Source organism: Tachypleus tridentatus, unplaced genomic scaffold (genome assembly GCF_004210375.1).
Source record: "Tachypleus tridentatus isolate NWPU-2018 unplaced genomic scaffold, ASM421037v1 Hic_cluster_2, whole genome shotgun sequence".
NCBI lineage: Eukaryota > Metazoa > Arthropoda > Merostomata > Xiphosura > Limulidae > Tachypleus > Tachypleus tridentatus.
In genome coordinates, this window is record NW_027467782.1 from 62,615,379 (window position 1) to 62,630,421 (window position 15,043).

General features: G+C 35.0%; 2 protein-coding genes across 2 annotated transcripts in view; both read right to left on the reverse strand.

Annotated features, from left to right (window-relative positions):
- Positions 1 to 369: 369 nt before the first annotated feature.
- On the reverse strand, positions 370 to 8,159 carry LOC143242356 (protocadherin gamma-A4-like). The gene is made up of 5 exons (XM_076485712.1): positions 8,150 to 8,159; positions 4,272 to 4,519; positions 3,299 to 3,394; positions 2,675 to 2,815; positions 370 to 480 (listed from the first exon to the last, which is right to left on the reverse strand). Exons 1-5 carry the CDS (start codon positions 8,157 to 8,159, stop codon positions 370 to 372), a joined length of 606 nt encoding a protein of 201 aa, XP_076341827.1.
- The window catches only part of LOC143242357 (cadherin-6-like), a 14,948-nt gene continuing 4,147 nt past the window's right edge, over positions 4,243 to 15,043 (reverse strand). The window contains exons 2-5 of the mRNA XM_076485714.1: positions 12,129 to 12,245; positions 10,751 to 10,927; positions 8,653 to 8,901; positions 4,243 to 4,519 (exon numbers count right to left, since the gene is read on the reverse strand). Of these exons, the coding sequence (XP_076341829.1) occupies positions 8,758 to 8,901; positions 10,751 to 10,927; positions 12,129 to 12,245 (438 nt within the window). The 3' untranslated portion in view covers positions 4,243 to 4,519; positions 8,653 to 8,757. The remainder of the gene's footprint in view (positions 4,520 to 8,652; positions 8,902 to 10,750; positions 10,928 to 12,128; positions 12,246 to 15,043) is intronic.

Genomic DNA, 15,043 nt, shown 5'->3' on the forward strand with positions numbered 1-15,043 from the left:
ATGTTCCATCCTCATGGTGAGGTTATTGTAGTTTAATGTTCCATCCTCGTGGTGAGGTTATTGTAGTTTAATGTTCCATCCTCATCATGAGGTTATTGTAGTTTAATGTTCCATCCTCACTGTGAGGTTATTGTAGTTTAATGTTCCGTCCTCACTGTGAGGTTATTGTAGTTTAATGTTTTATAATCTTTAACAAACTTTATGTTCAATTTAAACTGAAAAGCTTTATTTCAACTGGTTGGAAACAGAATTGTGGGAAAAACAGGCAGGATAACATTATTCTTAAACGAGTTAACAGTTCAGATTTCAACAGAAACATAAGTAAACTCGTCACAACGTTTTTAAAACCAAGGATACATTATCGGTAATTTATTTACCTTTGCTGTCGATATAAAACTGATTCTCGTGGCCTTCACCGAGTTCGTAAAACACAACACCGTTTTCTCCAATATCACCATCAAATGCAGACACTTTTGTAACCTGAACAAATTTATACGTAACATTATTCACAAGTGAGAATATTCCATTCTAATTTTCTATGAATATTCAGCTTCTCAATTTAATGAAATAAAGTTCCAACTGGAGATCGTAAGAAACGACACAACACTTCTGTACCCCTCTGAGTGTTATAACCGTATTTCAAATACCTTGACTTGTGTATCAAACCAGACCACAGTATTTGTCTTATAAACTGGAGCGATATTTTATAGGCCTAAACGGGCAGTTAAGTGATCCAGAGATTTCATGTATAAACGTATCTAATTTTAAGATACTCACCAGAAGGAGGGACGTCAGTCAGCAATACCCTCCGCCACAAGGGCTTTTCGCTGCTCTTTGAGCCACTTAATGCCAATCTTATGGGAACACTTAGACGTACCTTCGAGTGTTCTAAGTCTCTCCAGTAAACTAGGAAGCAGCAAACTTAAGCAAATAATTTTGAAAACCAAATATCTATAGTTTGGACTGGTGGGTTTTGAAGATTGCGCAAAACTACAAGAGAGCTATCTGCACTAGCTGTCCCTAATTCAGCAGCGTAACACTAGAGGGATGCAGCTAGTTATAGTGCTGCATCCTAACGAATAGTGGGATTGACCATTACATAATAACGTACACCCCAACTGAAAGGGTAAGCATGTTTGGTGTGACGGAGATTCGAACCCGCGACCCTCAGATTGAAAGTCGAGCGCCCTAACCAGCTGACCACGCCCGGGCCTTTTTAAGACTGAAAGAACACTTTGATAGTTTAATCGTTAAATACCGGGCCCCAAATATAAATAGATTCAACCATTTTGTTTTATCAAATACGTTAAAAATGTTGTTTTGGAGCTCTAATATCTATCAAATACTCTTACATACAAAACATAATACATCAGTACCAGTTGTACTAGTTAAGTTTTAACCATATGAGGTTCAATATCCTAAATTTTTGCACCCAAAAACACCATATTGAATATGATCGTTCTGATGATAAAATGCGAGCAATCGTCGGTCATCATATAATTCACGCGAAAAGTACGTCCAACAAATTGATCTAATTTAACATAAAATTAATGGGCCTCTAGTGGCAAAATGGTATGTTTTCAGGCTTACTAAGCTAAAACCGCATTATTCGATACCCGTGGTGGGCAGAACACAAATGGCTCATTGTGTGGCTTTATGTTAATTACAAACAAATCAAATTAAAGTTTCATGGCAAACGCCCTCTATTCATAATTTCTTTGTTGTTGAAACACTGTAGAATGGACGACAACTGGACGTTTCGGAAATCTTCCGCCTTTTTTTGCAGAGTCACATCAGACTATCAGCTCTGTCCACCGAGGGGAACTGAATCCCTGATTTTAGCGTTGTAGACCTGTAGACCTACAACTGTCCCTCTGGAGGAGGGAATCAGAACTTCTTAAGCTTTAGTTAGATAAGTTATAAGTCAATACAGTAAAACGAATATTTATCATACTATGATAATTAGTTGTAATTAAGTCTTAATTTTAACTAATGGTTTAAACAAAGGCTTTTTGATTTTTAAATAACGAGATTTAGCTGGGTTGTTGATTAAGAGTGTTAACTGTAATTTATTAATGGTAGGGATATATAAATATGGATAATTAATTAACATTATATTATCTTTAGAAAGCTAGGTAGATGTGAACAGTGACAATAAACTCAAGGCGACACATTATAACAAAAGAACGGAGATAAAGTAACACGATGACGTAAACTTACAAAAAATTATGAAATCAACATGTTCACGTTTCAGGCCTACCTTTTCTTAGCGAAGATTTTGATTTTAAAACAACTTCTAAAATCACCTAATCGATATTGATTTCTCACGGATATCAGTCATGGTCAATAGCCTAAATTATCACCTAAGCCTAACTACTGTTTAATTGTTTGTATTATTTTAAAATATTTATTAATTACCACCATAACAACGGTTGTACATATTGTTTCAAACAAAGTTTTGATTTCCAAAACTCATATACGAACAAGTTTATCACTTTTTGGTTCTTTTGTTGTTTTATTACTCGAGAATGAAATTTCGAATTCCTCATCAGCTTACGACCATACGTCGTTTTTCAAACCTCACTTTTCATATAAGATCTCGATTTTCAAATCCAGTTTCAGTGCAGTATTTTACTTTCATTTTTTTTAAATTATTCTAATTTTCGGTTCCCACCTTCATTCCAGGATCTTTGTTTTCGACAACGTCAGCGAGATAAAAATCTGATGAAAATCGTGGTCGCTGGTCGTTCACGTCTTTCACTTCTATGGTAACGTTTACTGTAGAATTTAGCGGTGGTTCACCGTAGTCCAAGGCCTAGAGCAACAATTAATGTTCACTTATCAGTGGTAAAATTATAATAATATTAACATATTTACCTGTAAGTTGAACTATTTGAAACATTTCGCGCATGATATGCACATAAACGAAGACCCGAATTCTTGGTTCTATAACTCTTATTTCATTTTTATGCCCATAACTTTCTACAGAAATAAATAATATATATTTTTGCATTTCAAAAAGCACTCTGGGTATTTAAAATATTCAAAAACATTTTTGTTAAATTAAACTTTCCTAGCAATTTACGGATCGAATAAATAATTTATTATAATTAAAACATCTGTAGTATTTTAAAATACAAGAAATGATTTGTATTCTTTTAGCAAAAATTAAGGAAGTTTGACAAATGAAGTAAAAGTTAATTAATTATGAGAATTGTTTTAAAACATGGTTTGCATTTTACCAAAACGATAAAAGTGAAACTTAAGCCTAAATAAAATAGTGACAAAAACATCATACCATGACTGAAAATACATAAGAGAACTGAGTTTCTCGGTCAATAATTCCTTTGGCGAAAAGTTCTCCTGTGTGGACATCAACCATGAACGGGGAAGCCTAAAATGTTTTAAAATTTAGTGTTAGCATTTTATTGTTGTTAAAACAAAACTGATAAAACAGATTTTATGCAATGTTTTCTTCTAAGAACTCTAATGTTTTAACTTCTATTAACTTTTTTTCGAAAAACAATTACCTCAATTTTAAGAGACAATATTTATTAGCCTTTGACATAATCACCAAACTAATATTTATGATTCGAAACTATTGCCTAATCCAACTCAATCCAATACTAAATTTTAAACGCCTGATTTAATACAGATGAAAGTTTACTACAATGTATTTCTTGGGTGTCAAAAGGAAGGCATAATGTAATATATTCCATAGAAGTATGATACGATGAATATTATTTGGCTTTATTCCACTGTATTTTTATACAAGAAATCCACTGGTTTAAGTTCAATAGTGGTATTAATAATTTATTCATAATGTCAAATTTCAACTGTTGTTTTACTACAAAACCCACTTCACTGTCTCAAAATTCAACTATTGTTTTACTACAAAACCCACTTTTCGCTCTCAAAATTCAATAGTTGTTTTATTCCAAACCTACTTCACTGTCTCAAAATTCAATTGTTTTACTCCAAACCTACTTCACTCTCTTGAGTAAAAATTACCCAAGAGCAGTTTCACGGTCATTAATATTAACGACCATTATTCTATAATTATTATATTATCTATCCAATCATTTTCACTAGTATTTATTTAGCGGCGTTTATTTAGGCTTTAATGAAGACTTCAGATAAAATATGTTATTTAAAGACAACAGAAAATATAATGAAAAAATACTCTTTTGTTTTTTTATATAACTACAGAGAATTAAATGGACAGCCCTTAACATACCTTCATCAAACGCCAACAAGAGATTGTAATCCACAAGTCCGTTCTTTCCCGTATCCTCGTCCACAGCGTGTAGCACTCCCAGCTTCCACCGCTGGTCTCGGTAATCTCCTTCCAGTATGCTAAATGTGTATTCTGGTTTGACGAAGGTTGGTCGATGATCGTTCACATCAGTAACGGTGATATTAACGTATATGGACCCTTCTAACCCTTTCCCATCAACAGCACTAACATTCAGCAGGTAGAAAGTTTCGGGACTTAAAATTCCAACAACATAGATTTCCCCTGTAACGAGATTAAGGGAATGTATAACAAATCTATTCGGAACTTCTCAGAAAACTTATATGGGTATAAATCAATGTTTTAAAAGTTTTTATCGACGGTCAGTTTATAAGTCTTCATTCAGATTTATGTGACTTGTAGATATAAATAGTTCTACAAAACAACTTACTAGAATAATCAACGTTATAGATTAGACCACGAGAAATTCATTAATAAAGAAAATTACAGATAACATTGATTAAAAACGTGTAGTGTTGTGATGGATGAATACATCATAAATACACTGGTGAATCTTAAGAGCCAATGAATATAAAGAGAAAATATGCATTTTACATTGTTAAACTCCACTAATTATTTGAGTAGAGCTTCGAAAGATGAAAATAAGAAAAGTGAAAATAAAAATAAAAAAAACATTTTTAGCATTTAATAGGGAAAATGTGAACACTATGAAATTAGCCTAAATACTAGCTGGTCAAAAGTTTAAGACCATACTAAAAAGAAGTCCTAAACAGGGTAGGAAATGCCCAACAAGAGGTCTCAGTAGTGAGTTGCACGGCCGTTATTGTGAATAACTTCAAACATTCGCTTTGTCATGCGTTTGCAGAAGGCTGGCTGGAATGTTATTCCAAGTGGTGAAGATGGCTTCACGAAGATCATGAACTATTTGGAATTGACGTCCACTTGTATAGACTTCCCTTGCCATCTACCCCCAAACATTTTCAATGGGGTTCAGTTAGGAAGAATACGCTGGATGGTTCAAAAGAATCACGTTATTCGCCATGAAAAAAGTCCTTTGTCCTAAGGGCATTGTGGATTGCAGCATTGTCCTACTGAAAAATCCAGTCATTTACACACAAACGAGGGAATTCAGTCAATAAGGATGGTCTCTCCAACATCCCAATATAGCCAGCTGCTGTTTGACGCCCCTGTATAACCTAAAGCTCCATTGTTCCACGGAATTGTTCCAGATCATGATGGAACCTCCTCCACTGTGTCGTGTGAAAATGTCTCCGGTGGGATATCCTTGTCGTGAGAGTAACGTTGGAAGCCATCTGGATCATCCAGGTTAAATTTTTTTCTCATCAGAGATCAAAACCACTTTTCTTTGTCCCATGTTTGGTGCTTTTCAGCAAAGTGTAACCGAGGTGTTTCGTGGTGTGGAAGAATGCATGGCCTTTGAAGACGTTTACGGTTTTTAAATTTAAAGCATTTCTCCCGTAAACGCCGTCTTATTGTTCTGGAGCTGCATTCTGCGTCCGTAAGGCCCTTAATCTGATTCGACGATCGACTGGTGTCTTGCCAGAAAACCCGTCGAATCCTCCTGCTCAACGCCGGTGAAATTTTCTTGGGCCGACCACTTGAAATTTTCGTTCCATATCCCTCAGAATCTTTTAAGAAGTTTGCAACAGCAATTTTATTATACGAAATCTCACCAGCGATGGCACGCTGAAAGAGACCTTGCTTTTACAGCTCGACAATTCTGCCACGTTCAAACTCTGTCAACTTTTTAGACTTTGCCATGTTTTTACCCAATGTAACACAGGAGATGTCAGTAGGTGATGTCGACAACGCTAATGCTTGAACACAAATGACTAAATTTCGTTACGTGTTTACCGATTAACGCTTCGTTTCAGTGTGTTCTTAAACTTTTGACCAGCTAGTATTTAGGCTAATTTCATAGTGTTCACATTTTCCCTATTAAATGCTAAAACGTTTTTTATTTTTATTTTCCCTTTTATTATTTTTGTCTTTCGAAGCTCTACTCAAATAAGTGATTGAGTCTAACAATGCAAAATGCATATTTTGTCTTTATGTTCATTGACCTTAAGATTTTAGCTGCTAGTGTAATGGCAATAAACACAATTATGGGTAGCGCCCTCTGACAAAAATCGTGTGGGTAGTTTTGTGGATGAATACATCACATATATGTCATTAAACACAATTATGGATAAACACATCAGTAAATACAAAAGTGTTTATGAAATGTTGATATTTTCTGCCATATACCCAGTAATACTTCAAGATGTTAGATCCACTCAGGTAGTTAAATCAAGTCCACACGTAAAGTAAACAATGTAATATTTCTAACTGTCTGTCACTCTAAACATTTTTTGAAAAAAAAGAAAATTTTAAACCTGTATTAAAAAGAAAAAAACACAAAAATATCTGTAATTTTATGAGCGGCAGATGGTGGTATGAATAAACGTGGTAGGTAGATCATTCATACGATATGAAGTAATACTTCTATAGATCTTTAATGTGAGGACCCAGAGTAAGATACGAGAGTTAAAATGTAAAACTTCCATACATCTCAACTGTCAAGAACCATAGTAAGATACGAGAGTTAAAATGTAAAACTTCCATACATCTCAACTGTCAAGAACCAGAGTAAGATACGAGAGTTAAAATGTAAAACTTCCATACATCTCAACTGTCAAGAACCAGAGTAAGGTACGAGAGTTAAAATGTAAAACTTCCATACATTTCAACTGTCAAGAACCAGAGTAAGGTACGAGAGTTAAAATGTAAAACTTTCATACATTTCAACTGTCAAGAACCAGAGTAAGGTACAAGAGTTAAAATGTAAAACTTCCATACATCGCAACTGTCAAGAACCAGAGTAAGGTACGAGAGTTAAAATGTAAAACTTTCATACATTTCAACTGTCAAGAACCAGAGTAAGGTACGAGAGTTAAAATGTAAAACTTTCATACATTTCAACTGTCAAGAACCAGAGTAAGGTACAAGTGTTAAAATGTAAAACTTCCATACATCGCAACTGTCAAGAACCATAGTAAGGTACGAGGTTAAAATGTAAAACTTCCATACATCACAACTGTCAAGAACCAGAGTAAGGTACAAGAGTTAAAATGTAAAACTTCCATACATCTCAACTGTCAAGAATCAGAGTAAGGTACGAGAGTTAAAATGTAAAACTTCCATACATCTCAACTGTCAAGAACCATAGTAAGGTACGAGAGTTAAAATGTAAAACTTCCACACATCAAAACTGTCAAGAACCAGAGTAAAGTACGAGAGTTAAAATGTAAAACTTCCACACATCGCAACTGTTAAGAACCAGAGTAAGGTACGAGAGTTAAAATGTAAAACTTTCATACATTTCAACTGTCAAGAACCAGAGTAAGGTACAAGAGTTAAAATGTAAAACTTCCATACATCGCAACTGTCAAGAACTATAGTAAGGTACAAGTGTTAAAATGTAAAACTTCCATACATCGCAACTGTCAAGAACCATAGTAAGGTACGAGAGTTAAAATGTAAAACTTCCATACATCACAACTGTCAAGAACCAGAGTAAGGTACAAGAGTTAAAATGTAAAACTTCCACACATCAAAACTGTCAAGAACCAGAGTAAAGTACGAGAGTTAAAATGTAAAACTTCCACACATCAAAACTGTCAAGAACCAGAGTAAAGTACGAGAGTTAAAATGTAAAACTTCCACACATCGCAACTGTTAAGAACCAGAGTAAGGTACAAGAGTTAAAATGTAAAACTTCCATACATCGCAACTGTCAAGAACAATAGTAAGGTACAAGAGTTAAAATGTAAAACTTCCATACATCGCAACTGTCAAGAACCATAGTAAGGTACAAGTGTTAAAATGTAATACTTCCATACATCGCAACTGTCAAGAACCATAGTAAGGTACGAGAGTTAAAATGTAAAACTTCCATACATCACAACTGTCAAGAACCAGAGTAAGGTACAAGAGTTAAAATGTAAAACTTCCATACATCACAACTGTCAAGAACCATAGTAAGGTACAAGAGTTAAAATGTAAAACTTCCATACATCTCAACTGTCAAGAACCAGAGTAAGGTACGAGAGTTAAAATGTAAAACTTCCATACATCTCAACTGTCAAGAACCAGAGTAAGGTACAAGAGTTAAAATGTAAAACTTCCATACATTGCAACTGTCAAGAACCAGAATAAGGTACGAGAGTTAAAATGTAAAACTTCCATACATCTCAACTGTCAAGAACCAGAGTAAGGTACAAGAGTTGAAATGTAAAACTTCCATACATCTCAACTGTCAAGAACCACAGTAAGTGTTGAAATGTTCGATGACATTAACCACCGATTTAAAATAAACAACTTTTTTTGTTTCTCACCTGTTATTCGATCTATTCTGATCTCATCTTTTCCGCCAGATGTGATAATATATTCTACCTTCGAGTTGACCCCTTCAGCGTCACTATCCGCAGCACTGACTTGAACTACCTTTGAACCTGGACTGGCGGTTTCTGGAAGTTTAACCAGAAGTGGTCCATGTTGGAATTGAGAGCATTATCATTTTCGTCTTCTACTGTGATCCTCAGGAAAGTTGAGGAGCTCAAGTTTCCTAAATCTGTGGCAATGACCTTTGACATTAAGAAAAGATAAAAACTGAATCACTGGTTGAAATGACAATACGTAATCGTCATATGGAAATTAGCTTGTAAAATTTGAACACCAGAAAAGAAAAATGTTAGTCGGTGTTAAAAACGTTAAGAATTATTTCTTTATTTATTTTTATTTCGCGCTAAGCTACACGAGAGCAACGTGCACTAGCAGTCCCTAATTATTAGTGTAAGACTATAGGGAAGGCAACTAGTTATCACCACCCACCGCCAACTCTTGGGGCATTTTTTTCATAGTCGGTAAAGCTAAACACTGGATGATCATCTCTTCCCTCTCTCACAAGAGAATCGAACCGCGAATTTCAATGTTTTAAATCCATAAGCTCACCGCTAATAATAAAAAAAAATAGTTTGTTTGTTTGTTTTTAAGTACAAAGCTACACAACCGGCTATCAGTATTCTGTCAACCGCAAGTATCGAAATTCGATTTTTAGCGTTATAAGACCTCACACTTATGGCCGAGGAACATGACCTTAACTATAAGGTAGTTTACATTTAACACTAGTATCCCTGAAATACTCACGGGGTAGTAAATGATAAAAATTAAATATCGACCCGTGGTTGGCACCAGCAGAAATGAACCATTTGTGGAATTTTGCGCTTAACAGGGAAACAGGTCGCTAAATCTTGTACACAATATATGATTTAACTATGTGACAGTATGGACACAAAACTAAAACGATACACCGAATAAATTAAAAGAAACATCGTTAATGTTCACCAACAGTTGAATGAAATGTATTTTTTGTCAAATTTCTGCCGGCAACTCTAGGATTGTATGATAAGCATTGTGTAATCGATAGAAGAGGCGTGAACATAAGAGTTGCGATCCCAGAAGCAAGGGTGATTGTACGACCTGTGTTCCCACAAGCAAGGGTGATTGTACGACCTGTGTTCCCAAAAGCAAAGGTGGTTGTACGACCTGTGTTCCCAAAAGCAAAGGTGGTTGTACGACCTGTGTTCCCAGAAGCAAGGGTGGTTGTACGACCTGTGTTCCCAGAAGCAAGGGTGATTGTACGACCTGTGTTCCCAAAAGCAAAGGTGGTTGTACGACCTGTGTTCCCAGAAGCAAGGGTGATTGTACGACCTGTGTTCCCAGAAGCTAGTATAACTGTAGAATCAGTGTTTCCAGAAGCTAGTATAATTGTAGGGTCAGTGTTTCCAGAAGCTAGTATAATTGCAGGATCAGTGTGTCCAGAAGCTAGTATAACTGTAGGATCAGTGTGTCCAGAAGCTAGTATAATTGTAGGATCAGTGTTTCCAGAAGCTAGTATAATTGTAGGATCAGTGTTTCCAGAAGCTAGTATAATTGTAGGATCAGTGTTTCCAGAAGCTAGTATAATTGTAGTATCAGTGTTTTCAGAAGCTAGTATAATTGTAGGATCAATGTGTCCAGAAGCCATAGTCAGTGTTTGATACCTATTTTCAGCAGTCCGAAGGATAACGTTCTGATATTTCTGAACAATGTATAAAGGTTAAGCCAATTCTGTTATAAACCTCAACCACAGATAGAACGTAATGACTTATTTTTATTGAAGTATTTGATGAAAATCAAAAGTTTGTTTTGTTCTTCTCGCATAAAAGCCCCCTAGTGGCACAGCGGTATGTCTATGGACTCACACTGCTAGAAACCGAGTTTTGATACCTGTGTTGGGCAGACTACGGATAGTCCATTGTGTAGCGTTGCACTTATTTACAAATAATTAATCAATCAATCACAACTCACATAAAAATGGCTGGGAGTTAAAATTAACATCTAGTAACTCCACCAGATCTCAGATCTTTGGTACAAGTACTTTCAAATCATTACCTTTAGTTCGTATATTTCCTTCTCTTCACGGTCTAGTACGACTTGAGGATTTTTGGGTAAGAAAAGAACCTCTCCATCATCTTCAATGTGGAAGAGTTCATTTCCTTGTCCACTTAAGGAGAAATGAATTACTGAGTTGTTTCCAATGTCCTTATCTACTGCCGAAATCTTTGGCTTCTGATAAAAAGTCACACATTTAGTTGTCTCTCATTACGAACATATACACACAAGATAAATAAAAATTACTAATAATTATTTTTAGTTAACAGTAAGGTACTAAAAGCAAGACAGTCACAGTAAACTATCACACTAGTGATGTCGTGTTAATTAATGCCTCTACCATACTGGAGGCAGGAAGACTAACTTCAAGTTTTAACTTAGTTACCACTAAATGGTAGTACTTTATTTTCCTTGTTTTTATGTTCATTTTTATCTTTATATTTTTCTTATTTTAACTTGGGAGAGCAGTCACCTTCCCAGAACTGTCTGCAGGTAGTGAAGGGTGATATAGATGTGGGACGTTGTGGGCTTGAGCACCCACATTTCACTCTCCTAATTTCTAATCTTCTTATCTGAGACTAGTGAATTGGAGGTTAAGATTGATAGATAGTGTATCTCCACCGTAATGTGTGTCCTACTTCTCAGCCACCTCCAAAACCTAGGATACATTTTATAATCTCACGTGCTACAAAGTGTAATATAATACACATATATTTATTTTACTTGGTGCAAATTATTCACTTTTAGAGGTGATTTTAGCCTTATCCAATTTTATTTACTCCAGCTGAAGATTCTAATTCTATTTACATGGCTTAAAATCAGCCACGATACATTATATTGTACGTTTATATAATTCCAGAGAAAATAACAGTGGTTTACATGGTTACGATCCAGTCCCAAGACTGACTGGATCATACTTACCATGGTTACGACTTTGGTACAGGTGAAGGTCAGCCCTACTTACTGTAACAACAAACACGAGTTATTTAGGTTTAAAATTTTCACAACATTGAGTGAGTAATGCGACCAACCATGGCTAGGACTGTGTTACATGGAAATAGATGTAGTCAGTTAAATTTTGGATTTAATTAAAGGCTGTTACTTTAGTGATCAAGAGTTCATTATAACATATCTGGAAAATAACGCGTGTTTTGAAGAGGTCTTAAGATGGTGTGGTTGTGTCTGAAGGACAGTTAAATGTATCCGTTATTCTTATTACTAACAGTAGCCGTCTTGTAGTATAAAACTTCTGATGCTATAAACACAACATTAAACAACGGTTACCGACAACAGTTGGTAGTCCTTCTTGTGAGATAACGACTGGTCACTTTAGTTAAACTTTGATTATACAACACAATCAGAATAACAGGAAACTTACTATAGATACTGGAGTTCCTGAAGGAGCATTCTCTTTCACAGATCCCTGGTACGACTGGACAAAGGTTGGTATTTGATCATTAACATCCAACACCTCAACAGATACCTCGCTCTCACTCTATAAATAGATACCATCAATTATTATTAATATCCAACCATTCAATAGGTACGTGGCTCACGCTCTATAAATAGATATCATGAATTATTATTAATATCCAACCCTTCAGTAGGTACCTGGCTCGTGCTCTATAAATAGATACCATCAATTATTATTAATATCCAACCCTTCAATAGGTACGTGGCTCACGCTCTATAAATAGATATCATGAATTATTATTAATATCCAACCCCTCAATAGGTACGTGGCTCACGCTCTATAAATAGATATCATGAATTATTATTAATATCCAACCCTTCAGTAGGTACCTGGCTCGTGCTCTATAAATAGATACCATCAATTATTATTAATATCCAACCCTTCAGTAGGTACCTGGCTCGTGCTCTATAAATAGATATCATGAATTATTATTAATATCCAACCCCTCAATAGGTACGTGGCTCACGCTCTATAAATAGATACCATCAATTATTATTAATATCCAACTCTTCAATAGGTACCTGGCTCGTGCTCTATAAATAGATATCATGAATTATTATTAATATCCAACCCTTCAGTAGGTACCTGGCTCGTGCTCTATAAATAGATACCATCAATTATTATTAATATCCAACCCTTCAGTAGGTACGTGGCTCACGCTCTATAAATAGATATCATGAATTATTATTAATATCCAACCCTTCAGTAGGTACCTGGCTCGTGCTCTATAAATAGATATCATGAATTATTATTAATATCCAACCCCTCAATAGGTACGTGGCTCACGCTCTATAAATATATACCATCAATTATTATTAATACCCAACTCTTCAATAGGTACGTGGCTCACGCTCTATAAATAGATATCATGAATTATTATTAATATCCAACCCCTCAATAGGTACGTGGCTCACGCTCTATAAATAGATACCATCAATTATTATTAATATCCAACTCTTCAATAGGTACCTGGCTCGTGCTCTATAAATAGATATCATGAATTATTATTAATATCCAACCCCTCAATAGGTACGTGGCTCACACTCTATAAATAGATATCATGAATTATTATTAATATCCAACCCTTCAGTAGGTACCTGACTCGTGCTCTATAAATAGATATCAGGAATTATTATTAATATCCAACCCTTCAATAGGTACGTGGCTCACGCTCTATAAATAGATACCATCAATTATTATTAATATCCAACCCTTCAATAGGTACGTGGCTCACGCTCTATAAATAGATACCATGAATTATTATTAATATCCAACCATTCAATAGGTACGTGGCTCACGCTCTATAAATAGATATATCATGAATTATTATTAATATCCAACACTTCAGTAGGTACGTGGCTCACGCTCTATAAATAGATATCATGAATTATTATTAATATCCAACCCTTCAGTAGGTACCTGGCTCGTGCTCTATAAATAGATACCATGAATTATTATTAATATCCAACTCTTCAATAGGTACCTGGCTCGTGCTCTATAAATAGATATCATGAATTATTATTAATATCCAACCCCTCAATAGGTACGTGGCTCACGCTCTATAAATAGATATCATGAATTATTATTAATATCCAACCCTTCAGTAGGTACGTGGCTCACGCTCTATAAATAGATACCATCAATTATTATTAATATCCAACCCTTCAGTAGGTACCTGGCTCGTGCTCTATAAATAGATATCATGAATTATTATTAATATCCAACCCCTCAATAGGTACGTGGCTCACGCTCTATAAATAGATATCATGAATTATTATTAATATCCAACACTTCAATAGGTACGTGGTTCGTGCTCTATAAATAGATACCATCAATTATTATTAATATCCAACCCTTCAGTAGGTACCTGGCTCGTGCTCTATAAATAGATACCATGAATTATCATGAACATCGAATACCTCAATACATATCTTGCTGGGTTCTATAAATGGAAACCATAAATTATTAGAAACATCCAACACCGCAGTTAACATTATTCTGTTATACTGTGTTTGGATGATCTATGTGCATCTCTTGTTATAATAAAGTTATTACAGATCATCAGATAAGAATGTCGTGGACCCACAATCTTTTAATAAGATAGGCAATTGAGAAAATAATTTTAAAAGTCTATGAGGTCCACATGGACTTTTGTAAACAGCGTCTGGAAGGCATTGAAAGAACCTAAATATGTTTTTAAGACTTTGAAGGTTTATAAAAGAAAGCAAGAACAATCAGAGAGATTATATACTCTCGTTCCACTGATTCTTTTTAAGAGTGTCTGCGTTTTTATTGAATAACGTCAACTTTCACTTAGAAGATCCTTCTCAAATCCAGAATGATCAACAATCCGGATTATATTTCTGTAGTGTGGTGAGAAGTCTCAACCTTAATGTGTCCAAGACATTTGGTACAAATCTATTCACACTATACACAGTTGTTAACCCTAAACTGTGAAAATGTCCTGTCTTCCGGTATGACCTGTCTCCTTATTATACAAAACGCTTTAAAGTAGTCCAAAATTGGATTCCGGATTTGGTTCAAATTTGGAGAGGGCTGTCCCATAATGATTTTCCATCTTTTGCAAAAATTTCCGTGTTAGCTTCACTAGTTTTAGAAATACACGTGCGGAAACACACACACATATACATAAGGACCTGGCTGTGAGAATAACAAGGAAACCAGGTAACAAATGTTAACAAACATAAATAAAACAACCAAACTATATTAAAATAAGATATATAATTTTTTTGCTTACAGATATTACGATAAGCTTTATCATCAAGTGTGGCTTGCGTATAAAGAATGCTAGCTATTAG